We start from the raw sequence: 27,809 nt of genomic DNA on the forward strand, positions 1-27,809 counted from the left end.
GCCGACTTTGAGGGTGCCTGGTGTAGATAATACTGAGCTACATTGACCAGCAGCCTGACTTGATATAAAGCAGTTTCTTACTGGTCGGTGGCAAGTCACTCCTTTGCTGAAATCAGATTAGAGCCTGTAAGACTTAATAGTTGCCAGCCGGGATTCTAGACCAAAGTCAGTACAGCAGATATTCAGAAACTACTTAAGTGAGTTGACTGGATCCTTTATCAAAATAGTTTAGTTTTCCTCATGACTGAATTCACTGTCTGAGCCATTGTGACAAACTGTCAGAACAGATTTGGGGTCAAGTTTTTTGTTTGTTTGTTTTAATAGACCAAAAGTTATACCTAGACTTTAAAGGTGGGACCTGCTCTCCTCAGTTTTGCTACTCCCATCCTGTTCTGCCCAAAGGAAACTCAGCAGAACAGAAAACAACTTGCGCTCAAATGCCTGACGTTCAGTAGGAGTTTGTGTCAAACATGTTAATTTCAGCTTTGATCATTTAGGTTTAAGAATTAAAATTTGTGTTTGTGTGTGTGTGTGTTTTAATGATGCCAAGTGTTTGGCAGGTATGGCTGCATAGGAACAATCAAGAGCTTGATGTAAGCTCGAAATTGCTCCTTTGCAAGCAGGGCTAGCTAACAACACCGATCAGCTGACAACAAACCCCACTGAGATTGCCTGCACTAATGAGTTCCCCATTAGGAACTCCTAAGTGCAGCTAAAGGGGCTCACTTTGTCCATTTGCAAGTATTGCTTAAATCCAAATTGCATCTGCAAATAGACTTCAAAAGTGTGTGTCCCCACCTATTAAAGTTGGTCCTCATGCAGGGGAGGGCATTAAGGATCCAGCCCACTGGCTGGACCCAGTTCCCCACGTCCGCTGTACAGTAATTATTTCCTGACTCAGGAGCAACTACAGGGGAGATTGTTCAATCTTCAGAGAACTCGCTGCAGGAAGGTGTGACAATGGTTCAGTGTGTTTTTTTAAAGGAACAGAAGACTTATGGCAATTGAGCCTATCAGTAGTTATTAACCTTGACGGCCAAAAGGAATCTCCATGTTTGAAGGCAGTCTTCATCTAAATAACAGATCCTGGCAAAACACACACAAACAAAAATCAAATGAAGAATGGTTACAGTTATGGTATATGGCTTCCCACAGGTATCTGCCATTTTTAGAAAAAATAATAGACTAGGTATAATGCAGCAGCAGGGATCTATCTACTTAAAATGGGCTACAGGTTGCCCATCTGAGATTGAGAGTCAGCAGTTGAGACCAAGCCAAAGTTTTCCCAATCTGAAAAGAAAAGGAAATGGCACATTGCATTGAGATCTGCCAAGAATCTTAGAGGCTTCTGGCTGAAAATGCAAAAGCATGTAAGTCGCAAAGTGCTCATCATGATAGATCAGTTGTATTGCTAGCTAACCAATCAACCTCAAAATCTTTTTCAGCATATTCAGAGTTAAGGATCCCAGCTCCTTTATACATCTTGGACAGAGCCCATATATTAACACTCATAGATGACTCCCTTTGCTTATGACCCTGACACTAGTGGCTGCCAAGCTTCCAGGGAAAGTCTACTGCCATTTGTTCTGCCTTTCTGATGGCCAGCAGTGATCACAGGAGTTGCATTGCCCCATTTTCAAAAGCTATAAAGGATAGCTGGAATGCCCTTCCTTAACAAAGAGGAAACAGGTAACTGAGGTAAAGTCACCAGCCACACAGAGAAAGTCAAAGTATTCTCATATTCCCTTTACCACACCTGGATTGCCCAATAGTAAAGCAGGGACACACACAAACACATTTTTTTAATATAAAAGATTTTGTCATTAATTAAAAAACCAGAAAAACCCCACTGAAGTGGTCATTTGGGGGAAGATCAATTTTGTTAGACTTCATTACAGTCCACTACACTATCTTCCTCCATTTTTTCTGTTCTCTTTTTATTCCTTAACCCCACCTAAACCATCGGGTATCAGATATGGAACGACCACAGCTCATTTGAAGAGCACCTGCTGTGTGTGTAGATGCTCTCAGGTTCAAATCCTTGTCACTTCTACCTAAAAGAATCACATTAGAAGGAGATAAGACTCTTTTGCCTAAGAGTTTAGAGAGCTGGCTGTCACAATACTAGGGTAGACGGATAAATGGTTTGACTCAGTGTGCAACAGCTTTCATAGAATCATAGAACTGTGGAGTTGGAAGGGACCATGAGGGTCATCCAGTCCAATCCCCTGCAATGCAGGAATCTTTTGCCCAATGTGGGGCTTGATCCCACGACCCTGAGATTAAGATGCTCATGCTCTACCAACTAAAACATCTCTCAGGGGTTCACTGTGCCTGAAGATGACTACTGCCCCCTGCACTGTGAGGGCAGTACTTTGGATAGTGAAGAAATTGTGCTCACAATGCAACATTATATTAAAGAGCTGCTGATTTATTTATTTTATTTTTTAAACCAACACATCCACATACATGGGGGGAAAGTAGAAAGGTGATTGGGGTGATGCAAGCCATTGTTCATGTTTTTGTTGTCCTGCCTTGCCCTGTCACTTAGGCTTGCCCCAAAGGATCCAAGGAATTTTGATAGGCTGTGGCTACTGTGACAAAGCAACCCTTGTCAAGGGTCTCCCCAGTAGAAGAAATGACAGTTCAAGCAGTTTTAGTTTGTGATATGGATCGTCTAAATCAGTGGTCAGCAAACTTTTTCAGCACGGTGCCGGTCCACTGTTCCTCAGACCTTGTCGGAGGCCAGACTATATTTTGAAGGGGGAAAATGAATGAATTCCTATGCCCCACAAATAACCCAGAGATGCGTTTTAAATAAAAGTACACATTCTATTCATGCAAAAACACCAGGCAGGCCCTACAAATAACCCAGAGGTGCATTTTAAATAAAAGGACACATTGTACTCATGTAAAAACATGCTGATTCCCAGACCGTCCATGGGCCAGATTTAGAAGGCGATTGGGCCGGATCCGGCCCCCGGGCTTTAGTTGGCCTACCCATAGTCTAAATCACCTGTGTTTGTCATGGTTTCCTGCCACATACAGGCATGAGGCACAAAAGAATGGCACTATGTCATTAATAGTACCTTTGTTTCACTAGTGCTTTCATTGTAGCGCGTCTCTGTGCAATGTTCTTAGAACCTTTCATGCTTCTAAACTAGTTTTCTGCAGCCTGGTGCTCTCCAAATATTTTGGACTACAACTCTCATCATCCGTGACCAATGACTATGCTAATGGGAGTTGCAGTCCAAAACATGTAAACAGCATCAGGCTGGGGAAGGCCAATGCACACATCTACCTGGGAGTAAGGCCCAGTGAACTCAATAGGTCTTACTCCTGAGTAGACATGTATCAGACTACATTGTTTGCGGGGGGGGGGTTGTCCTGTGAGCCTTAACAAAAATAATCTCATAATTAAGTACGTAATTGACCATTCATTACCATTCTAAATCTTATTAGTGCTATGTGTGAATTCTAAAATGTGCAGAAGTTTGTGTTTTTTGTCTTCAAGATAAATTTGTTAAATAAAATTATGTGGAGTATTTTTTCTGAGGGTGGTAGAATCCAAAGTACCCCCAAAATGGATACTCTAACTAGATGCCCTAAAGATGTTTTGGGCTGCAACTCCCCAGTGGTGCTGTAGTCCAAAACATCTGGAGGGCACCAGGTTGAAAAAGACTGGTCTAGACATTATTATGCCTATGGTTTTTAGTTCTGTCTTCCCCTGCCCCTACTCCCCCCCACACACACTTTTTTCATTTTCAAGTCAAGCTGTTCTACATCCATCCGCCTTTATATTTTATTAAGTCAGGGATTACATTATGGGCAGCTCATACTCTTTGCTACATCTCCCTATTTATAGTTTGCCCGTGGCTAATATTCCTGTTTCAGGAACTAAAAAAGGGCTGCTGAGAGAGGACTTACAATGATGCTTGCACATTTAAGCAACATAACATCTGTTCTGGGAGCCACTGCATCAGTCGCATGATGCTCATATCATATGCTGAGCGAAGTAGAAACATGCACAAATGCACACACTCTTTTGCAAGTTCCTCTCAGCAAGCACTTGGAAAGAAGGCAAATATAGCCCTTCTAGATGCAATCCCCCTGTGGATTCTATTCCACATGAAGCCCCTCAAGATTCTTTTCCATACATTGCTCTTATACATTCCATTCCCTGCTAGATACAGTGGTGACTGCCAATTGGGACTAGTGGGTCTCAACCGGGAGACCAACACTAGGTGGAACTGGAGCCAGTGAGAGTTTGTATGTAAGAAGGCAGGCAGGTTGTAGCTGGTAGGATAGGCTGATGTTGGTGGGGCAATGCCCCATTTGCCCTTATAAACCAGCCTCCACTAGATTCTATTCCATTCTGTATTCTTTGCCACAGAGAAATTGGTGGCGATGGCTCAAAACCAGAAGTACACAACGGAGATGGCTTCTTGTTCGATTGTTATAAAATTCTAACTGTGAGTGAAGCCCTCAGGGCTATGTGTGCAGGCCCTGCCCCCTTTCACCTTTGGTATACTAAGCAGAAAGATCTGAAGAGGGTTGTGTGTTTGCCTGAACGTACTTGCAAGCCTCCCCACAATCATGAACCCCAGTATCAAAAAGGTGTTTGACAGGGATATCCACTTCCTTCCTTGTTGTTCACAGATCAAGTTGGTGGTAGCCAACATTAGGCATACACAGAGTTGTTGTTGTTGGCACCCATCTGTCATAAGAGACTGTTAACAGAGTGCATTTCGAGGGGGGATCTCAAACCACTGTGTGGGAGGCAGCATCAAAGTGACCTTCCTGGAAGAAAGCCTAGACAGTGTGCATGGAGGTCCTGGGCTGCCCAGACAAGAAATGGCTTACTGAAATCCAGACTCAAGTAACGAGTCCATTAATTTCAATATGTCTACTCTATGACTTAGCTAGATGTATATGATGGGGGTGGGGAACATGTGGTCCTCATGTTGTTGACCTCAATTCCAAGCCTATGGTCATGGAAGATGGGAGCTGTAGTACAATAACTTCATGAGGCCACAGGTTTCCCACTCAGCATTAGAAGCTCCCATTGTTCTAGGTGCATTTTGCGACAGGGGATTTCATTAGTGCACTGAAATCTGTTTCTGAGCTCTTGGCGCAGTACTGTGCCTAAGATTTCAGATTAAAACTGCAGAGTGGAAGGAAAGGAGGGCCTTTTTCTGCCTCCCCACTTCCAGCTACTCTCTGGAGACTGGAGACCTTCTTAAAAATATTGGGGGGTGGGCAGGGGAAGGACAAAGACCACGCAAAAAATGAACATATTTTAACTGCAGTTCGTTCATTTCCAGCTTTGTATTCTAGTTATTAAAAAAGCATACCTAGACATTCCGTTGTTGTGTCCATAACCTATGTTTAAGGTGCCATTTAGCTCCTAGCTTTCATATCTCAGTTTTTAAATACTGTTCCCACCTGTTATAAGAAGACACCTGGGCTACAGACTAGGCATGGGCAGAAATCATTTACAGTGCACAGGCAACATTGCCTTAACTCCAACAAGCCCTGAATAATATTTTCCACAACTCATAAATATATTATAATAACCCTGTAATTTATCTGGTTATAAAATCAACCACAGTAAATCAGAATGAATGATATGTAATATGCCAAGAGAATTAAGAAGCCTGTTAACCTTAAGGAGTAACATTCCACAGGAAACTAATCTAATCAAACTAATCTAATCCTGAATTGGAAACACTTGTACAATAAAACCACTTTAAAAATTAACAAAAGAACATAGGAAACAGCCTATTGCAGCATGACAACATCAGTCTGTCTATATTGTTCATGTTGACTTAGCAGCAGCTCTCCAGGGTTTCAGAGTTTATGACAGTCTCTCTCCCAGCCCTACCTAGAGATGCCAAGAAATGAACCTGGGACATTCTGCATGCAGTACAGATGCTCTACCACTGAGCTAAAAATAAACTGGGTGTCTGAGTTAGGGAGAACAGCAACTACTGTATTACAACGAATTTATTACCAAATGCAATTATTTATGTTTATCAACGGCCTATTCTTAGTAAGCTCATTGATTCTTAACAATTGGGAAAAGTTAAAAATGGTTATTATTTGGATGTATAAACCTGCTAGAATATCTAGTAAAGTGTCACTTCCCCCCCCAAAAAAAAACCCCAACCACCACTAATAAAGGAGGTCAAAAATTACACAGTACTAACAGCTTCTGCCCACCTAGCAGTTCAAAAGCACATCAAGTGCAAGTAGATAAATAGGTACTGCTCCGGCGGAAAGGTAAAACAGCATTTCCGTGCGCTGCTCTGGTTCGCCAGAAGTGGCTTAGTCATGCTGGCCACATGACCTGGAAGCTGTCTGAGGACAAACGCAGGCTCCCTCGGCCTATAGAGCTAGATGAGCGCCGCAAGCCCAAAGCTGTCTGCGACTGGACCTAACTGTCAGGGGTACCTTTACCTTTAACATGCTGTTATAGTAGCCATTTTACATGTCTGGTCTGGTGCAGGAATAGCTCAAGGGACCGCAGTTCCTGTGCCAGTGACCAGCCAAGTTGGGAAATAGCTAGGGGCTCCAGGGGCTCAGAAAGGCTCCTTACTCACTTGACCCAGCTGCTCTTCCATTCCCTGACTTCCCCACTGAGCCCCTGCAGGTTGTTTTAGAGCCAGACAGGTGGTAGTTTAACTTTTGAATCACATCTCCCATTTGCAGTCTTTGCCTACCATAAAATTTATCAAGATTCCAGTGCCCAAGCCTGCAAATAGTCTGGATAGGACTACAAGTCTATAAAACTTACATTTTCAAAGATTTATAGCTCAGGGCATTGCATAATTTGTTTCTTTGTTTGTTTATTAAATGTGCATAACGCCCCTTCATCTGAAGATTTCAGGGCGGTACAAACAGAGCTGTCTTAAGCATATCCAGCCCCGTGGTGCAAAGATCCCTCTGCCCCCCCCCCCGTTTCCCAGAGTCGACCTTTTGATCAATGTGGAAAATGAATCAACCCACAAAAAAGTCACTAAAAGTCAATGTATATCAAACATTTTCTCAATTGGAGCCATGGTTAGTTTTCTTTCATCTCATTAACACATACAGTGGTACCTCTGGTTGCGAACAGGATCCGTTCTGGAGGCCCGTTCGCAACATGAAAAGAGCTCAACCCGCAGCGGCGCTTCTGCGCACACGCGGGTTGAGTTTCGGCACTTCTGTGCATGACGTCATTTTGTGATTCTGCGCATGCGCAAGTGGCGAAACACGGAAGTAACCCTTCCCGGTACTTCCGGGTCGCCGCGGGACATAACCTGAAATAACGTAACAAGAAGCAGACGTAACATAAGGTATGACTGTACTGTATGCTTCAAAGACCAGTTAAGAGATTTTGCGTTCTATTGGTCAGATAATGTTATCAGCAATAGAATTCACAACAACAAAAATGCTTGCCCCTAGCACATTTCACAGCTTCACATTGCTACAGACTGTCACTGAAAATAATGCATTGGTCAGTCTGAACCATGTCAAGAAAACTATGGAAGTAGCATATCCACAACACAAACTTTCTTTTCAAATCTAATTCCATAGTGGGTACAATCTGAGGGAGCCACTATTCCCAGCCTGTAAAAAGTAGTCTTGGCTATCAGACATTTTGAAAATGTGATAGTTACAGTACATTCTTGCAGCCCAATGCCAGGTTCTAGGCATTGCAGAAGGCTGGACTAGATGATCCTCAAGAGGGTCCCTTCCAACTCTACAATACTATAATTCTAGGGGAAAGGAGCTATAACTCTCTCTCCCACGGTGGGTCTAGGCACTACTATTATAGATTTATCTATGCCCCATTGATCTTAAATGGTTTAAGATGCTGTACTTAAAAAGATGGAAAGTACTCTATTAATTGACAGCTTCTTTTTCTAGTGTAATGTTAATAAACTGACAGTGCAATGCCAAGCATGTCTACTCAGAAGTAAGCCCCACTGTGCTCAACTGAACTTACTCCCAAGTAAGCAGGTGTAAGATTGCAGCCTCGCATGCTGCTTCTCCTGCATTCTCCCTGTTCCTTCTCACTTTCCTCAAAATGTGAAATCCTTGCATCTAGTGGGGGGGGGGGGAATCTACTGACAGGGTTAGGGTTAGGGAGCTCACAAAAAATCCAAGCCCCAAGTAGGAGGAATCTGGGTGGGGGGAAGCTCTTTGCAGGCTGCAGCAGCTCCATGCTGTAGCACTCGCCTTCCCCACCCCACGACTGGTGAGAGGCAGCGGCCGCAGGCGGCTGGGCAGAGCAGCCTGCCACAGCCTGTGAGCGGACCTCGGAGCTGCCAGGCGGAGGGAGACGGGTGTAAGCCTCAGCCCAGAGCCACCGCTGCAGCTACAGCCACGGCTGCCACCATTCTGCCCAAGCCCCACCCCACCGCCTGTCGATCAGAGTGGGATTCTCCTGGTCCTTCCCTCACCCTGACCAACTGGATGCTCCACTGGGCATCTCCACCCCCCTCCTGTTAAATCAGCACCAGGCTAAGTCCTGCCCTTTGCTGCTTTACGTATTTAAAAGGCTAGAGTCCTAGCACTGCCTCTCTCTCCCCCCCTGCCCTCCCCTCCCAGGCGCACAGGACAGAGCTGGCTGGCCACCTCGGTGCCTCGCTCACCCCCGCCCCAAACTCGAGCAGAGCCGCCCACCCGTAGCAGAACAGCCTGTGGCACTCCAATGGGCTCTTCCCCGGACTCCAAATCTCGGCATTGGACTCTCGGCCAGGTGCCCTGGCTCCCCGCGCCAGTAACGCGTATGGTTAAGACGGCCATGGGGTCAAAATTAAGCCAGAACAGAACATAACCTTGGGTTTTCATGCACATTTTTTAAAGCCACAGAAGTGTGGTGCAGAACTGAGATGGAACAAATGGAAATGGGTGAACACATGAGAAAGTGATACAAACTGGAATTAGTTTCCAGTTTGCCCATTCTGAGTTTCTTCCTGTCTCCTTATCTTTACAGTGAAGCCCTAAGCCGTTAAGAGCTGTATGAATTGAACAGCTCCGACCACTCTGAATGTGAACTCAGTACTGAGGAATTCACCTGTTGAATTTACTTATTTACTACACTTTGTGTCCTGCCTTTTCTCCAAAGAATCTCAAAGCAGCATGCATGGTTCTCCTCATAATAACCCTGTGAGGTAGGTGAGGCTGAGGGATAGCAACTGGACCAAGGTCATCCAATGAGCTTCCAGACTGAGTGGGGATTTGAACCCTGGTCTCCCAGGTCCTAGTACAACACTCTAGCTCAGGGGTCAGCAATCTTTTTCAGCAGGGGGCCAGCCCACTGTCCCTCAGACCTTGTGGGGGGCTGGACTATATTTTGAAAAAAAGAAGAAGAACGAATTCCTATGCCCCACAAATAACCCAGAGATGCATTTTAAATAAAAGAACACATTCTGCTCATGTAAAAACACCAGGCAGGTTCCACAAATAACCCAGAGATGCATTTTAAATAAAAGAACACATTCTACTCCTGGACTGCCCGCAGGCCAGATTTAGAAGGCAATTGGGCTGGATCCGGACCACAGGCCTTAGTTTGCCTACCCATGCTCTAGCCATTATGCAATACTGGTTCTGCATGGCATGATGGAAAATAAAGGCCAAAAAGCCCTGCTCATCCAAGGGCCAGAAATTTTCCTGAAAAAGCTTGCAAAACCAAGCTGCGGCCAACTTGGGTTCAAGTCTCTGCTTAGCCATGAAGGAATGTCCACCTGAGGAATGTCCGGATAAGGACAAGCAGGTGGTGTCAGGGAAGGGAAAGGCCAGCTACCTTAAGGTAGAGAGGTCTTTTGAGAAATGGCTCGATGCCTTTCAGGTATTTGCAGGAGTATATCCCAAAAAAAGTCTGCACCTGTGGATTTACCAATCATTGGTGCATAAGGCTTTTGCATTGGCTGGTCAGGTGGCAGCTATAGGCTACGATGAGAGTTTTAGACGTTGTGCCGCCAGGATCCCTTCTGCTTAATGGGATCGAAAATACCTTGATGTGTGGACTACTTATGTCTCTCCGAATTTTGAGAGCAAGTCCACTGAGCAAGCAAAATCCAAGCAAGAGGTGAAGAAGCCAGGAAGGCTCCTTATCTGTTGGGAATACAGTGGTGCCCCACAAGACGAATGCCTCGCAAGACGAAAAACTCGCTAGACGAAAGGGTTTTCCGTTTTTTGAGTCGTTCCGCAAGACGAATTTCCCTATGGGCTTGCTTCGCAAGACGAAACGTCTTGTGAGTTCTTGCGAGTTTGTTTCCTTTTTCTTAAAGCCGCTAAGCCGTTAATAGCCGCTAAGCAGCTAATAGCCGCTAAGCCGCTAATAGCCGCTAAGCCGCTAATAGCCGTGCTTCGCAAGACAAAAAAACCGCAAGACGAAGAGACTCGTGGAACGGATTAATTTTGTCTTGCGAGGCACCACTGTATAATAAAGGACATTTGGGTGGCGGAGTTAGCCTGTTTCCGGCTTTCCGCTCATCCAGGTGTTCATCCTTGGCTGACCTATTCTGGAACCCTGGGTCAGCACTACCTGCATGGCAGGGAGCTAGTCGAACCAGAGCCTATGCAACCAATCATTTTCTGTAATCAATAAAGTTGTGGCCTAAATTCTGCCAAAAGCCAAAACCAAAATTTGAGTCATGTGTGAATTTATTTAGGGGGGAGGTTTCTGGGTCTGAACACACAAAGCTATTATCACTTAGCCTAACCTACCTCACACAGTTGTGAGGATAAAATGAATATTCTACATGCTGCCTAGAGTGCCTTGTAAATTAATTAATTAATGTGCAATCTGCACATGTTCATTCAGATGTGATTGCCATTATGGTAATAGGAAGCTGCCCTATCTGGAGACATCAGGGATTGGACCTGAGACAGATGTTTTACCACTGAACTTCTCCACTGATGAGTTCAATGGGGGCTTCATCCCAAATAAGTATGTATGCATAGGGCTGGAGCAACACAGAGCAGCCTGAGGAAGTTTACTCCTAAGTAAATACCACGTAATTCTATGGACCTTAGGGCCGGACAATTGTGTGTTGTATTGTAGCCTTATGTTTCCACTGCCTGCCAATGCTCAAAGAGCTTCACCTTAAAGTACCTGAAGCCCAATTCAATAATGCTTTTCATGATGATTAAAGCAAAATCAAACTTCTGCAACATTTACTGCACTCGTTTATCTACAGACTAGCTGAATGCTAGATATAATTTTTAGAGATTCCACAGAAGATGTTCCACATGTTTTCTTTTAAATATAATCATGAAATTTTAAAATAACAAATATACACAGAAATAAAGGCTGAGCTGTACTTTAAACGAAAATAAATAAAGATTAGTGATGTTTAATGCCCCACGTGTGTCCATGGTACTATTTTCTATAATCTGATATTTGTACAGAGGAAATGCACATATTAAGCCATCCTGGATAGATTTGTTCCTGCCATAACATCAGAGAAGTCAGAAGAGGTGACCAAGACATGGAACTAAATGGATGAAGAGCTGAAAACCTCTAAGGCACTTCTTTATTTACCTTCAGTGTTCTCACCCTGTCTTCTATTGATTTACTTTAGAGTAAAGTGGATTGAGGGCTGCACAAGTCACTGCCAAAATAATAAGGTGCAGGGAGAAGGCAAACAATTCTACTCCTTGCTCTTCTGGGAAACAAGGAAGCTGCCCTGTACTAGCAGACCACTCATGGTCATCCCAGCCTCCTGGGGAAGCAAATCCCACAGTTTAACTATGTGCTGCATGAAGAAGTACTGCCTTTTATTGGAGAGCCTCTTTTTGAGGGCATCATTAAAAAGCCCCCAACAATGCAACTTTTCCTTATAGGGACATTGCTCCAACCCCCTGATCATTTTAGATGCCCTTTTCGGAACTTTTTTCCAGGCTGTGGCTACCTGCATGATTTTGTATCTGGGTCCCTGTGATGCCACTGAGTTAGATGTGACGCCGTAATGTCACTGACAAAAACCATGTGGGCCATCGTAGCTGACCAGACTTGAATGCAGCGACAGCCAATGAAGCTGAGGCCAGTAGGATTTACCAAGGAGAGAGGTGCCACTAAAAATGATGGGGGCGGGGGGAGATACAAATCTATTTGCCATAGGTGCCAAAAGTCACAGAACACAGAAGGCAGATTTCGGAAGACGAAAGCAAAGGCAGGTAGTTTCAGCTTGACCCTCGGGAACCAATTTTGAAGAAATGCTTAGAATGGCATTCTTATTGTCTTTCAACAGCTTGCTTAAATGCTCATTTTCAACATGATGTCTGATCTCCTCCTGATTCTGTCGCCTTTAGCTTTAGGAAACCACTAAGATACTACTACAGCAGCCAAACACAGTTGTCTGCAAGCGTTTAGGAATTGGCGGCCCTCCTCAACTCCATCCAAATCTAGACCATTCATAGTTTCTTCCTTGGCAAGCACTGTCCCTTACTATATACACAGCTCACCCAAGGGCACAATCCACCAAGCATCGGTGCTATGCAAAGACTAACAGATTGCTCAGCAGGCACTGTCAGTGGAGTGAGCCCCCCAAACCACAGAGCTTACCCAAACAAGAAGGGAACTGCCTATCTGCTGCAAATGATCGGACACAGTATGTAAACGACAGCAGCGTGAAACCCTGTTGACCTGGCTTGTAAAGCTTCAGTGCTAATTAATAACAAAACTCAGATGGAGTTCCTAATTTACCATTAATATATACAGCAATCACAGGCGTGTACCCAGCAGGAGCTGGTGGGAGAGACAAAGGAGTCTAAAATCGGTGCACTGAAAGAGCACAGAGGCGCTACAGATCAGCCCTAAAAGTAGCTGTTGATTACAATTTATTTTGTACGTAGGCGGATGAGTGGGCGATAGTGTGTGGGAAGGCAGAAGAAAGGGCATTGCATTTATTTCTAGAAGAAACTGTGTGATTTTTTTTTTAAAGAGAGTGGGGAGGAAGTTCTCACTCCCCTCCCCTGAGCTCCACCCACCCACACGAAGCATGTTCTTGCACGTAACATGGGAAGGACAGAAAAAGCCACCCTCTTTAAGTTTTCACGCTCTTGCTTCCCCGCACTCCCCCCCCCCCCCATTTTTTTGCTTGGGGTAAGGCAGAATGCAACAAAGGTGATGTCTGACGGAAGAGGAGAAGAAAACAAGGCCAGTTGGCAGAACTGCACACCCCAATGGTTCGCTGATGCTAACAGAGGCTGCCTGCAGAGGAAGGCTGGTCTCAGCAGCATTGGGTTATTCCTTTCAAGGCATTACATAAGATGCTCTTCCTTCATTTATCAGACTGTGTGCTATGGACAATGCAGTCAGAAAATCGCACACGTGCCACAAACACATGGTCCATAGCAGGCGCTGGAATGCAGGGCGTGGGTGGGGGGATTCAGTGTTTTTTGCATTTTCATGAGAAACTCCCCACTTCACACTTTCTGAACCAATATGAAAGTCAAAACACAGCTATCACCTGAAATACACACTTTGTATTTTGCAATGCAGTTCTCCAACCACCCGATGTATACAAAAATGCATATATTAGGGGGAAGTGCATACATTAGTGAAAATAGCATACAAAAATTGCATTTTATTAGGAAAGATTGCTTGCCCAAATTTGGATTTCTAGTCAGAACTGCATATTAAAAAAATGTGTTTACTGGGAGAAATTGTGATGAATTTTCACAAGGAGTTTTTTTAAGTTTCAAATTGCTACGAAAGTGTGGCAAAAAAATTTTTTTTTTAAGTGTGGCTTAATGTTGGGAAAATGAGAAATTTAGAGAAAGCAAAATTGAAAGCTCATCCCTAAACAGGGATAAGCAAAATGTAGACTGGGATCTACTAGTGGATACCTGAGTGATCTGAAGTAGATTAGCAAGTATTTCTGTCCCCTGTTTATTTGAGATGACAGCAATGAAAGAACTCCTAAATTATATTGCTTGGGGAAAACATGGAGTGGGTTTTATCTATTCAGTCCAGTTCTGATACTCAAAACAAATTCCTGGGTTCAGAATTCTTTAATGCTGGTGAATCTCTGGGTTCTAGTAAAAAAAAATAACAACGGATCTTTCAAGCCAAAAGTCTGCCCTCCCCTTCTCTACAGCATGGGGCAGTTGGGTTGCACCGAGAAAAGTTTCTCTTCATGCCTGGGAAGACAAAGAAAATCTTCCAGGTTAAGGATGGTGACGAGAATGAAACTGTCCTATTAAAACGTGGTATTAAACACTATCTCAGGCACTCGCATTAGGTTGGAGACAGGCAATTATATTTAAGAGAGTCAGAAGGGACCAAAAAGAGGCTTCACTTTCTATGGCACACACAGGTTTTTCTTTTATCCCACCAGTCAAAGAGGTTTTGGAATCTGCTTGAAAGATCCTGCTAACACAAGGTGAGCTAATGATCACTGGCACAGGTAGCTTTGGAGGGGGATTAGACAAATTCACTGAGGGGGGTGGGTCTACTATTGGTTGTTAGCCATGGGTCTTCACTTTTAGGCATAACATAGCTACTTCCTGTAATCTCTGGTTCAAGGAGGGCTAGAGAATCTCAAGGTTCCAATGTGCTGGAATGGTTCAGTACCAACAGGTTCTGATTAACCCTTGAGAAACCCATTCCTTGGCTCAAATCATCTCTCAGGTTGGTCATTACTCTTGCACTTGACAGTGTGGTGCAGTGGTTATTATGGTAAAACATAATAGTAATGAAGCTCCCTGGGCCAGTCATTGTCTCTCACCCAGAACTACCTCACAGTTGATGCAAGCATGAAATGTTATGGGGCAGACCTATGTACCCCACCTTGAACTTCTTGGAGGAAATGTGGGATATAAATGCAACAGCTAATAAACAAACAACTATTTCTAGATATACAACATGCATTTAGGTGTACTAAAGGGGGGATCAGCCATCCTGCTTGCCACCTCCCACCATCACTCCCCACAAATTTGCTTGCTGGAGCTTCCCTTTCCCACTCCATGCAACCACGAAGCACCCTTTTCAACTTCCACTTCTTCTCCTACCTGTTTCCATTGGGAAACAGTCAATGAAACCAGCACAATGGCAGGCTAGTGCAAATACAGTCCAGAGAGAAATCCAGACCAAAGAACTATTTTTCCTCCCAGCAAGGTTTCAGCATCTTCTCTTTCTTCTTCCTTTTTTTCCAAATGGGAAGAGGGATGGACATAATCTAACTACCAGTTGTCTCTTCCCCATTAAGATAATGCAACCCTCTGTTCAAAACTATGGAAATGATATACCTGTGCTTCACAGAGGCTGATGGAGCTGGGGAGACAGCCTTCAAGAAAATCAGGGGCAAAGGGCCAAAAAAGAGCCTTTGCCTCAACCAAGGGGAAGGTTGCTGTTCCCAACCCATAAATCATTCTAAACCTTTTTCCTTTTTATTGCCTCTTGGTCAACATTGTCCCAACAGGAGCTCATAAACTGCGTTGAATTCTCAGCAGGATAGGAAATGATGATGGAGGCCCTGGATATGTGGCAGCAGATTGAAATAAGATTGGAAGGAAGCAGCTTAGCCTTTCCTCAAGCACAGGATATTATCATCTGGATAAGTGAGGAGACCATACCCTTTCCAGAATAGGAAGAGAGGAATTTGTCAGTTTCACTTTTTCTCTGTTTCACTGTTTAAGAAATTATGATAAGCAAATGGGTCACAAAATGCATGATTCAGTTAAAAGTGCGTCTTGGGTCTGAAAAAAAGTTGAAGACGCCTGCCCTAGAATATAGAAATAACTGTGACACAACATATTCTCTTTGTTATTTTTAGGAGGCCTATACTCAATGATCACCTGCAAACATGTTCAGGGTAAAATAATAACTTGGGAGGGGTGTTAATATCCCCACTTCTCTCTCTCTCTCTCTCTCTCTCTCTCTCTCTCTCTCTCTCTCTCTCACACACACACACACACACACACACAAAATGCACCAAAGCAACTTTTAGAAAATCAGGTTTGTACTAGGCCAATTATGTCCAAAAATAAAGGAAGTATAAAAACTCTAATAATACACAACATCCTAAAATAAGCAGTTTCCACAAAATAGTAACATGTTATTCAGATTCATTTATCCTTTTCTCATAATATAACCTATCAAGGTTCAAAAAAACAAACAAACCAAAAAAAAATATTCACCAGGATTACAAATGTGCATTATAGCCATAGCTGTCAACTTTTCCCTTTTCTTGTGAGGGATCCTATTCGGAATAAGGGAATTTCCCTTTAAAAAAGGGAAACGTTGACAGCTACGATTATAGCACATAAAATAAGCTTTGTAATTGCATTTTTTGGACTACGGCTGCTGATTGATCCGTAAGGCATTTATCTGTCAGTTTCACATGACCATTTATTCTTTTAAGAGAAACAGAAAATACTGTATATATAAAGTATTGTGTTCCCCACATTTGAGTAAACTACTGTGTTTCTATTCTACAAGTATGATTATTTGTCAAGTATGATTATTTGATCACTGTAATGGAGTTGTGACCAAAAGGGAGATTTCACAAGGGCTCTTGAGAGTCTGCTGCCAATCAAAAGACACCAGTAAACAAGTGACGGATGAATGCATTCTTCTCATAATTGACATATATGCAAGATTTTGGAATAGTTATCATCTGAAAAAGCAAACAAACTGTATGCAGGAGCCTAAGGGGACCATCTGGAGAAAAAGTTCTCTAGCAAAAGGCCTGTTGAACTGAATGGGAACTGTGCAAGAACAATCCAAGAACTTTTGTGCAGCACCTATTCATTTCAATGAGGTTTGCTCAGAAGCATTTCTTTATGAATTTTGCCCTGTGGAGCTTGGCATTTCCCCCCAATGGTGGGAGAAGCATATCAACAAGAGACACTATACAAAGGGCATCAACGTATGTCAACTTTACTGTCTTTATGGCCGCAGCAACCTAAAGCAATTACTTTGTATAAAGCACAAGATATATCCCTCCTCGCCCTGCAAATGAAATCTGTTTTACTATCGGTACCTTGGTACACTTAAGTTGGTTTGTACAATGCCTGGAATGAACCAATTCCAGTAGCGGTTGCCATGCACCACACTGGGCTAAGCTCCGCTGCGCCGTGGCTGTCACCTCTCCCTCTTGTTAAGTCCCAGTGACCCTCTGCATTGGAAAGCCAGGAGAGCAAATGTCCATTTGATCACTACTGACTAGTTACTGAGATGTTTCTCACATAGTAAATGTATATATTGTAAAGGTAAAGGGACCCCAGACCATTAGGTCCAGTCATGACCAACTCTGGGATTGCGACGCTCACTTTATTGGCCGAGGGAGCCGGTGTCCAGCTTCCGGGTCATGTGGCCAGCATGACTAAGCCGCTTCCGGTGAACCAGAGCAGCACACGGAAACGCCGTTTACCTTCCCGCCAGAGCGGTACCTATTTATCTACTTGCAGTTTGACGTGCTTTCGAACTGCTAGGTTGGCAGGAGCAGGGACCAAGCAATGGGAGCTCACCCCGTCGTGGGGATTCGAACTGCCGACCTTGTGATCGGCAAGTCCTGGGCTCTGTGGTTTAACCCACAGCGCCACCCACGTCGTTTGACATTAATTATCAGATCATTTTCATTAAGGGGAAGCATAAAAATAGTTTGAAGAACTAGCAAATTACACTATGGGTATAACTTGCTGCTACTCTACTTGCCCCACCACTGCTTGCTGCTTGCCCTACCCCAGAGACAGGGAACCAGATGTTGGTGGTCTTTTAAAACTCCTCTCTGACTACTGGCCATGCTGGTTGGGGTTCATGGGAGTTGTGAACCCAACAATGCCTGGAGGGCCATGAGTTCCCCAGCCCTGATCTACTCCTGAACCATGTCCTCTGGCTCATCCAAGTCCTGTCTGCTACCCAAGATCCTCTTGGCTGGAGAAGCAACAACTTTAACCGTGTGCAGTGACATAGCATGGGTTGCCAGTGCCGGTGGCTATGCAGAAGGTAGGAAATGGAGCATGCATGTACATTCAACTGCCTCACAGCGTCTGAGTCACCCAGGAGATCACAGCCACAGAGATAAGAACTGGATTTGTCTGGAGAGGTGGCTTCCTGGTTCGCATGGAGAAGCAGCTTTGCGCCTGGAGCAATCGCCTCTGTGCCCCCCCCCCAGCACTACGCCATCGACGATGTGACATTCTGCATGCAAAGCATGTATCTAGCTCTTGAATCATAACCACTGATTCGTAGGAAGTTACCTTATGCCGAGTCAAACCACCTAGCCCAGTAATGTCTGCTTGGGGGACATTTTTTGCTTCTGCTATCTGAGATCACATTCTGAATGGAGACATCTCCCAAACACACAACACAGGCTCTGCCCTTTCCCAAAACACTTTCTTAAAAGCTTTATTTCCTTATTTATAATTTGTGTTCTGCTTTTCATTCGAAAATAAATCCCAGAGCAAGTGGCAACAAACATGAAACCCCCCCCAACAACTACAGTGGTACCTCGGATTACAGATGCTTCAGGTTACAGACTCTGCTAACCCAGAAATCGTACCTCGGGTTAAGAACTTTGCTTCAGGATGAGAACAGAAATTGTGTGGCAGCGGGAGGCCCCATTAGCTAAAGTGGTGCTTCAGGTTGAGAACAGTTTCAGGTTAAGAACAGACCACCAGAATTAATTAAGTTCTTAACCCGAGGTACCACTGTACCAAGAAACCATCTATATGCAAAAATGGCAAAATATGCATGTGTTAGAGGGGGCCAACCAGTTCTACCTTCCTGGGTGAATCAAAGCAGAGTTCCTGGTTCCAAAGAGGCTTTCAAGCCATTCAAACACACAATTCTGCTTCAAACGTTCATGCCAAACCTGAAAAGGTCAGGAGTAGGGGGATGAGCAACTTTTCTTTAAAAATTTTTAGAAGTTCTTTAAAAAAAAAAAGATAATGTCTGTTAATTTTAAGAACAATACAGTGGTGCTTCGGGTTACAGACGCTTCAGGTTACATACGCTTCAGGTTACAGACTCCGCTAACCCAGAAATAGTACCTTGGGTTAAGAACTTTGCTTCAGGATAAGAACAGAAATCATGTGATGGGACACGGCAGGCCCCACTAGCTAAAGTGGTATCTCAGGTTAAGAACAGTTTCAGGTTAAGAACAGATCTCCAGAACGAATTAAGTTCTTAACCCAAGGTACCACTGTATACAGAAGACACCCATGGTAGAGACCTATTCATTCACCAGGAAAACCTTTTTGGAACGGAAATGTCTCCAACTGTTTCCGGAAACTGCAGTTAGGGGCACTTGACATATCTCAACAGGAATACTATTCCACAGAATGTGGCACCTAATAGTCCTGGTCCAAGTTACTGTAAAGCAGGCTTCAGATAATCTTTGTAATTTGCAGGTGTAGCTCTCCTATAGAACACAGTGACCTAGTAGGTATAAAAGAGGTAAGGCTATCTTTCCTTTCCTGGTTGTGGGTTTCTCAAAGGCATCTGGCCATATGTGGAAACAGAACATTGGGCTAGAACTGATTTTCGGTCTGATCCACCAAGGCTTTTTAAAATGCCCCATCACTATTTCCCACATACCCTCCAACATTCCTCAGATGAAAATAGGGACATCCTATTCTACATCAGTATGCAGCCGTGGCATGTGTTTCGCTTCCTCCCCTTGCTGCTGCTGCTACTGCTCCCCGACTTGACCAAACAGGGCACCTCGCGCAAAGATGATGGTAGGAACTCACGGCATTGAGCAGGGTTTCCCAAACTTGGGTTTACAGCTGTTTTTGGACTACAGTTCCCATCATCCCTGATCACTGGTGCTGCTAGCTACAGATGATGCAAGCTGTAATCCAGCAATAGCTGGAGACCCAAGTTTGGGAAACATGGGTATTGTTGTTGTTGTTGTTGTTGTTGTTTTGTCGTTTAGTCGTGTCTGACTCTTCGTGACCCTATGGACCAGAGCACGCCAGGCAGAGTTATGAAAAGTTAAAAGGTGCACCAAATTCCCTTCCTGTTTTTATTTATACATTTTATCTTGCACCACACGCAGGGGGAGGGGGACCTACCCATAGAAAAAAACAATGTGCATACCAGCTGCGTGCCCATCTCACAAAATAGAAGCAGAAGGACAAGTAACCAGTCTCTTTTTTAAAAACCAAAACTTATGCTTATTTGAAAAGGTTTGCAGCTGGAGCATAAATATTTTTAATAGCACATGGAAAGGGAAAGGACTCAAGATAGTTGAGGCTTGCAAGCCCCAATGCAAAGTTATATGCTGTTTACACGTCCCTCTCCTCCAACTGGAAGTGAGGCTTACTAAGTGGGTTGGGGAAGAGGGAGGCATAGATCTAAGAAATGTGTTTGAGAGTCTGGTAATAGACTGAAATGCTTTACTGAAGGGAAGGTCCCTTGGGAATTTGAGACCAGGGACACTGTGAGAAGCTGTGGTGGCTAGAGGGTTTTCAGGGACAGTCCCGGCATTTTCAAAGCACCTGGAGGGTATGAAATCATGGGTGCCATTAACAACAACAACCCTATCACTAAAAACAGGCCAAGAAGTTTCCAAAAGTTAATGGCATGGATCAAGGCCTCTATTAGTCATACATGCAACAATCAGTGACCTGCATTTGGATTAGAATGTGCACCCAGATATACAGCCAGTTCAATGGGACTTCAAGGAGCACTGCAAGGCAGAAGCAGATCTCATCCCACCTCAGCACCATGTGGCAAAACCTGCTGCTTGAAAATCTCTCCTTTGTTGGATTGGGGGCAATATCTTTCTAATTCAAATGCAAATTTTCCTCCAATATATTTTCTCATTTCAAAGTTTGCTTCCTCCAAAGACTTTTCTTCCTTGCTGCCCCTATTCATTTGGAACTAAGAAACAACTTGCTGGGTAGCGCAGAGTTGCTACGTTAAGCTACTTGGCAGGTGGGTTGATGTTGTTTACTGGGAGGAGGAGCGTTGCATGCTAGCTGGTGCAATTTAAATGCATTGGCAAGAGTGCCAGATTCTTTAGCTGTGATCCCTGCATTGCAGGGGGTTGGGCCAGATGACCCTTAGGGTCCCTTCCAGATCTATAGTTCTATGATTCTACGATTTGCACTACAAATCCTCACCACCTCCCCCCCCCCTCCTGGTAAGCAGAAATGACCCAGTTGTTGGGAGGAGTGTGGCTCTGCCTTGCATGACAAGCTGCTTCTGTTGGAACTGTCTTTCAGATCACCTGCCTGATCGTGTTCCTTCAGAACATTCCCCCAAACCCAACTTTGGTATAACTTCCTTGTTCCAAGTCCTACTGCAGCTAACCCTAAGCACATATAACTGCCGTGTGCATTCAATTCCTTTCCTTGCAAGTTCATCAGGGTAGGGACCTATCCTATTGTACTCGGTAAAGTGCTATGCACACTGATGGTGCTATGTAAATAAGTAAATATGCTTGCAAAAATGCTCACACCTAATATTTATATTTAAACCAGGGATAGGGAACTCCCACTGCATGGCCAGATTTCATCAGGCCCTCTTGGTCCCCTCCCACTCAGCAGCTGTTCAGCAAGGACTTTAATGTTGTGCAAAAAGAGCAACTGCCGCTCCTTCATCTGCTAGAAAATCGAAGCAGAGGGGAAATGTCTTAGCAGAGACAGGTAGAATTATGTTCCTTGCAAAAATGCAAATGTTGTCCATGAATTTTGCAACTGCATGAATGGAATTTTTAGGGTGCAATTGCATTTGAAGGTTGAGGCTTTAATAGCTGTAAGGCAGTTGAGCTGTGCACCTTATTTTGCATACTTCTTCTGGAATTTGTGAGTTATTTTTGCCTTCTGCACATTCAGAACACATAAAGAATGTTGGAGAGCTTGTTTCTTTCTCTCTTTTTTTTACAAACATTGGTTTTTTAAATTGTCCATGGAGAAAATTGAAGGCACAATTTTAGTGGAGTTAGTAAGAGTTCAATATATGCTTCAGTTTGAATGGAGAGAGTGTGTGTGTGGCGTGTGCATGTGTACAGATGTTTATCTAGCCCTATCCATGTTTGGATCTGGCTCCACTCAATAACTTGTTACTGGTTAATGAATCCCTCAGCTTAAAAAGTACTCCCCATTCCTGATTTAGAGCTGTTCTGAAGTGCCCAGAAAGAAACTTGTCAGACACTGACAGAAACACTAACAACAACACATTAAGGTAGGTGATACTATCCCCTTGTTGCAAAAGTGGGGAGGGGAAAGCATCAGTCTGCCTCAGGCCTCTTGTCAATTTCATGGCTCAGGAGAGGACTTGAACCAAGGAATTCCTGGCTCACAGCCCACACTCTTAACCAATCTATCAGAGCATATGATAGCCACAACTGGTGCTTTTTTCCTATATATACATACATATATAGAGATATATATGGGTACTCTCATTTACCTACTCATATCGAAATACTGTCCCTCAATGAGGCCAAACTTAGATTCACAAAATGTTTAGGGGTATGTGTCCCCATGTGTCCCCCCAGGAAAAAAACCCACTGGCCACAACTCTTGCAATGTGAATCAAACTACACTGATATCAGGGCACTAGATTCTGCATGAATTTCCACTTCCCTCATGCATTTTGAGGACCAGACAATGCAATGAAGACAGAATAATAACTTGCATTTACTCATAAGTTATCACTGCTAACTGCAAAGGGAAGGGTCAATACTGTAGCTATTAATGGCTCAATGATTATCTATCTCTCTCTTTTGCGAAGGCTGTGTGCGGACTTTGGTAAACGGGCTCCCTAGAAAGAGAAAGGGCGTGCAACCAAGAATCTTTCAGGCTGCCCCAAACTTCTGATATGTGAAGAGGAAGCACAGAGCAACAGTTATGATGGGAGCAACACTGTGACCCCAGCAAATTTGTGGCTACGCTCTGGGGCTTAGCCGTGAGTGTTGCCTTGAAATGCTTTGCTTGTGCGTCATGAACCACAGACTGTCCGAGCTGCATACTTGCAGGCATCAAATAATTCATCATCATCATCATCATCATCATCATCGTTACCACCCCCATATTAGAACAGTAACAATTGTGAAAAACACAGGCATCTAAATATTGCTTGGCAAATAAATACTGATTGGTGGGACCGAATGAGACAAAGCCCAGAAAAATTAACATGGAAAAATCTAGTCTATAAGAATTATTGAAATAATCCTCTTAGGAGCAAATCTTCAATCTTGTTCACATAGCAGGGGCACTTGATATGTCAAAACCATTTCTGTGTGCGTAGCTCAGAATACAAGTGTAGCTGCTTAGCAGCATACCTTAAAAAGAAATTTAAAAATCTGGGGTGACAAGCGATTTATTTCTTGAATTTGTATGTCACATTAGTGGCAACAGAGCCCTGAGCCAGCTCCACTTTGTATCTAGCATTCTTGTTCAGTCCTAAAGCCAATGTCCCACTTTACCTTACACCCACTGAAAACAAATTAACATGTACAAATAAAACTAGGGACATGTATGTGGCTCCCTCCAGACTCACTAACAAGAACGTATCCTTCTCTCGCCTTCCATACCATGAATTCTCCTTCCCCTTCCATAGTCGACTGTGGTTTAGCGATACATTAGCACTGAGTCAAACCATACTTAATGCATATTGTGGTTAAGTAAACCATGGTTTACTCAGAAACCACGGACTGAAGTCGTATATAAGCATGTGTTTGCCAAATCTGATTAAGAAGAAACCATGGTTAAAATTAACTATGGATACCTTGAGTGCACAGTGTTACACCAGAGATTAAAACTAAGAAGCAAAGGGAAGGGGGTTTTATGAGAGAGAGAAAGAAGAAGTGCAGAGTGCAAGGTCTCAAGGCTGGCTCCCAATTTACAAAACATAGTTTGCAGGGAGTCAGCAGGGAGTCTGGGCTAGGAATGGAAGAATCTATCAATTTCAGATTCTCATTTTTCCAGTCTTAAATTCAGTTTACCCATGTTCTGCTTCTGTTTATGATTGGAGAAGAGGGAATCATAAACAAAAATTCATGTGCATTTTCATGCATACTCCTCCTGATATAAACACTTTTGTATACAATTCTGCCTATGTACATTTTTGCAAGCCTTTTCCTCTAATGCATTTTTCAATGTCACTTCCACTAATATACACGCCTGCTCACACATCTCCCTAATATATGCAATTTTGTATACATTGTTTTAATTGACAAATTGCATCATAAAATTCTGATATGCACAAATTTCAAAGGACAGCTGTGTTGTTTTTCATGTCTTGGTTTGCAAAGTGCAAACTAGGTCAGTTTGTATTAAAACGCAAACCAAAACTAATTCCTCTCCGATCCCCATACTGGGCCTAAGATAGCTCATTGCATAGTCCATGCAATTGTAATAACCCTATTATTGTTGCTCATAAAGAAGTTGTGTGTGTGTTTTAATCTCATTCCTTTCCAGCAGGCAAATTCTCTCCTGAAGTCTTGGTGACACCATCAGAATCATTTTCACAGCTGCCTGTTAGGTGGCCCACAAAACAAAGGACATTGTGCATTCAAGGACTTGGAGCCAAAGGAAAGGAGTCATTGAACAGCAGGCACCTGCCTTCCACAGGGAACCAAAAAGATGCTCATGTAAATATATCAGAGTTATCACAACAGAAAACCCAGAAAAATAGAGATTTCTAGATTTGCCGTTGTTCAGCAGTGAGCATCCGAAAGATTACCAGAAGCATAGCTCAGTGAGAAATGCCTTCCAGGTCAGCGACAAATGGCATAATAATGTACTATGAATAACATGTCATTTTAAAAAGATCAGCATTGAGAGCCTGCTCTTAGTCTCTTCCTGAAATATAACAGCAAATACAGCCTAGTCTTTTATTTACGTATTTATATTTATAAATAAATTATAAACTATCTTTTGGCCCTCAAACGGAACCGCAGAAGCGTTTACAATAAATACCTCAATACAATAAAGGTGAAGGGTAAGAACATTGTAAAGAGCATTGGATTCTTTAAAAACTTCCTTTAAAAACAGCACCAAACGAGGACTAAACAACACTAGAGAAAAGCAGAACAGCACTTATATTCCGATGAGGTGCTGCCTTTCACACTCAGATATATAAAGCAGAATTCTTTCATTCACTACTACAGAGAAGCATCCACCTCTGGGGAGACCAGCACAGTTTGTTCAAGATTAAACAGCAAACTCGTTCATCAAATTATGAACACAGAACGACAGTGCCCACACTTTCCGTTACATATGGAATTTATGGGGATTTGTTTTTATTTATTATTTTTGCAAAGTAATAGCATTTCCCCCAGTAAGTCAGCGCTGTTAGGACATGTAGGAAAATGCATTTGCTGGCCTAAGTCAGATGCCAGAGGAATCTCTAGCAGGTTTATTGTGATCCTGAGGAATGCTGAAACAAGGAGAATCTTAGTTATAAGCATTACTATGAGAATTAAGAAGTCCTGCTCACCTTAATCCCGAATATTCTCTTCATACCAGCTCAGACAGAGGAAGGCTACCTCCCAAATTTTCAACACTGTGCAGAGCAGTCTCTTCGGTCCTTGTCTGCCCAAATACTGACCAGGATCAAATGCAGCTTAATCTGAGAGCTTTGGTAGCCTTACAGCTAAAGTGAAAACAGGGTTGTGGCTGACCCCTTTTAAGTAAGGAAAAAAGAGCCCAGCTGGAGGACACATTCTCATATTTTTGGTTGAGTACTGAACCTAAACTATTACAGACAGGAATCAGTAAAGCTTAATGGTTTTTCTTGAGACGCTCCACCTTTTATGTTAATGAATATCTAAGTCTCTTGACTAGTCAACAACATTTCGCAAAAAACACACCCTGAATTCAAACACACTAATAATGTTCCAAAAATATCTGCTCAGTGGTGGAAGGTGCTCCCTGCACATATTTCATGCACATAAATTTCCTGGATCTTGGTTTTTTTTAATATCCTGGAAACATCACTTTAAAAAAGCAGGAGGGAAGGCTAAATTTGAGGTATCCTAGATAAGACTAGAAATGGATGAGCCCGGATACCTAATTATCAGCCTGGTTTCCATGAGACTTCCAAACCAAACATGCTCAGACACATACAGAACAATCCCGTTCATGCTTTCTCAGAAGTAAATCCCGTTGATTTCAAACAGGATTCATTCTCAAATAATGGTGCACAGATTTGCAGTGGAAAAAGAAGGTCAGTTGAGCTGCATTAGTAGCAACCCATCTTATGAAAACAACTGTGATGCAAACAGTGCGTACAACCCAGCTGAAGTCTAAGTTACACGTAACTGCAGCTTGTCTGGATCTGTTCCTTCTTACTCTTCCCTTCCCCTTTTTACGCATTCTACTTCTGTCACCATACAGATTGGAATCTCTTTGAGGCAGAGACTCTAAATTTTTCATTATGTCACATTGTCAATCTCCACACTGTATGGTGACATAACAGCAGTATGCTATTATTAATGGTCATGGCCTGTATCCAGGTACCTTGTATTCAAGGTAGACCCTTGGAAATCAATGGACTTGTCAGTCATGACCAACTTAATGCCATTGATTTCCAAGGGTCTATTCTGAGTTCTTAATTGGATACTGTGCTATATCTATATACCGGTGCAGTGGAAACAGACATTACATCCTTCTGAACAACTGGAAGCTGGCTAGCTTGAATGTAGTAAAGTGATGATAATTATTGTATTTACCATGATATACTAGGCCTAGGCCCAACTGCACACTACAGGATAGAGATCTTACATGAAGGTGAGAGCGGGTGAATATGACCCCATATTTATCTAGAAGTGTTTTCTTGGCACCCCATTGCACAAAACCAAGCAAAGTGCAGGTAGTTACAGAAAAAGCTCTTAGATTCATTTTAGCAACTCCATTAATGCAAACTTTAAATTAATACACAACTCTTCTTTTTTTGCTTTTGTTTCCATCTCACAGCAGACAGTTGAACCATTCATTTAAAAAAAAAAAACCTGAAGGCTACCCTTGAAAGAGAGCCATTCAGTCCAAAACAAGTCAGAAAACTTTTGAAATCTAATTGCAATTTTGCAAATAAAGATGAAACTGCTCTTTGATTCTAGTTTGCAAGGAATTTTGGAAGCTTAAAAAGTGTTATCCAAGAAGTAAAACACATACAAATCACAAGTGCCAGATCTACTGTTAGCTGCCTTAAAAAACTTATATATAGAAGCTAGATCTCCTTGGGGCTCAGCTTTGCCAAAAACCCAGCCTTAGAAATGACAAACACTAATCCAGATTTTTGTCAAGTGCCTTAACCACGAATGCGACCTAAATCTCAGTACTTGTATTTAATATAGATTGAGCCTTCTTGCCTCTTGGGCTGTAATTCTGTGTATGCCTACCTAGGAGTAAGCCACATTGAGCATAGCTGGTCCTACTCCTGAGCCAACATGCAGTTGCACTGCACTAATGATAAAGCTGCCTGCTCACCAACGTAACACAAGTCATCAATGAAACGAGGGATTCTCTGTTGGCCTATTTGCTTGCCCTGTGAATGCTAGAGATAATGGTGCTCAATAAAGCAGAAGGCAGTATTATTTTTAGAAATGGGTTGGGGGAGATATATGTTGCAGTACAGCTAGCATGGGAGGATTTAAAAGCAATGGACTCAACATGGAAAAGGAGGAGGGCTAAGAGAAATCCCAGTTGTCTGCGGGTTCTCTAAAATGGAAGATAAAATGCTATTCCCTCCCGACCCCCCCTCTCTAAAAGGAAAGTCAGGTGTCACATGAAATCTGTCTACAGTGCATCGAATGAGACGCGCAAGCCCTCTTCTGGTTTCCTCAGTAGTCTTCCTTCTAAGAGCATCTATTTTTAGGCTGGAGCATATAAATCACTGCAGTTCACACTACGGC

General features: G+C 43.1%; 1 protein-coding gene across 11 annotated transcripts in view; it reads right to left on the reverse strand.

The window, feature by feature from the left end:
- Nucleotides 1-27,809, reverse strand: part of ARHGEF9 (Cdc42 guanine nucleotide exchange factor 9) — a 278,066-nt gene that overhangs the window by 90,754 nt on the left and 159,503 nt on the right. The window contains exon 1 of one of the 11 annotated variants that reach the window (XM_053374052.1): nt 25,394-25,495. The exons of the other annotated variants lie outside the window; for them this stretch is intronic. Coding sequence (XP_053230027.1) covers nt 25,394-25,417 — 24 coding nt within the window. The 5' untranslated portion in view covers nt 25,418-25,495. Of the gene's footprint in view, nt 1-25,393; nt 25,496-27,809 lie in introns of those variants that run through there. 11 annotated transcript variants of the gene reach the window in all.

This window comes from Podarcis raffonei, chromosome Z (assembly GCF_027172205.1).
Source record: "Podarcis raffonei isolate rPodRaf1 chromosome Z, rPodRaf1.pri, whole genome shotgun sequence".
Lineage (NCBI taxonomy): Eukaryota > Metazoa > Chordata > Lepidosauria > Squamata > Lacertidae > Podarcis > Podarcis raffonei.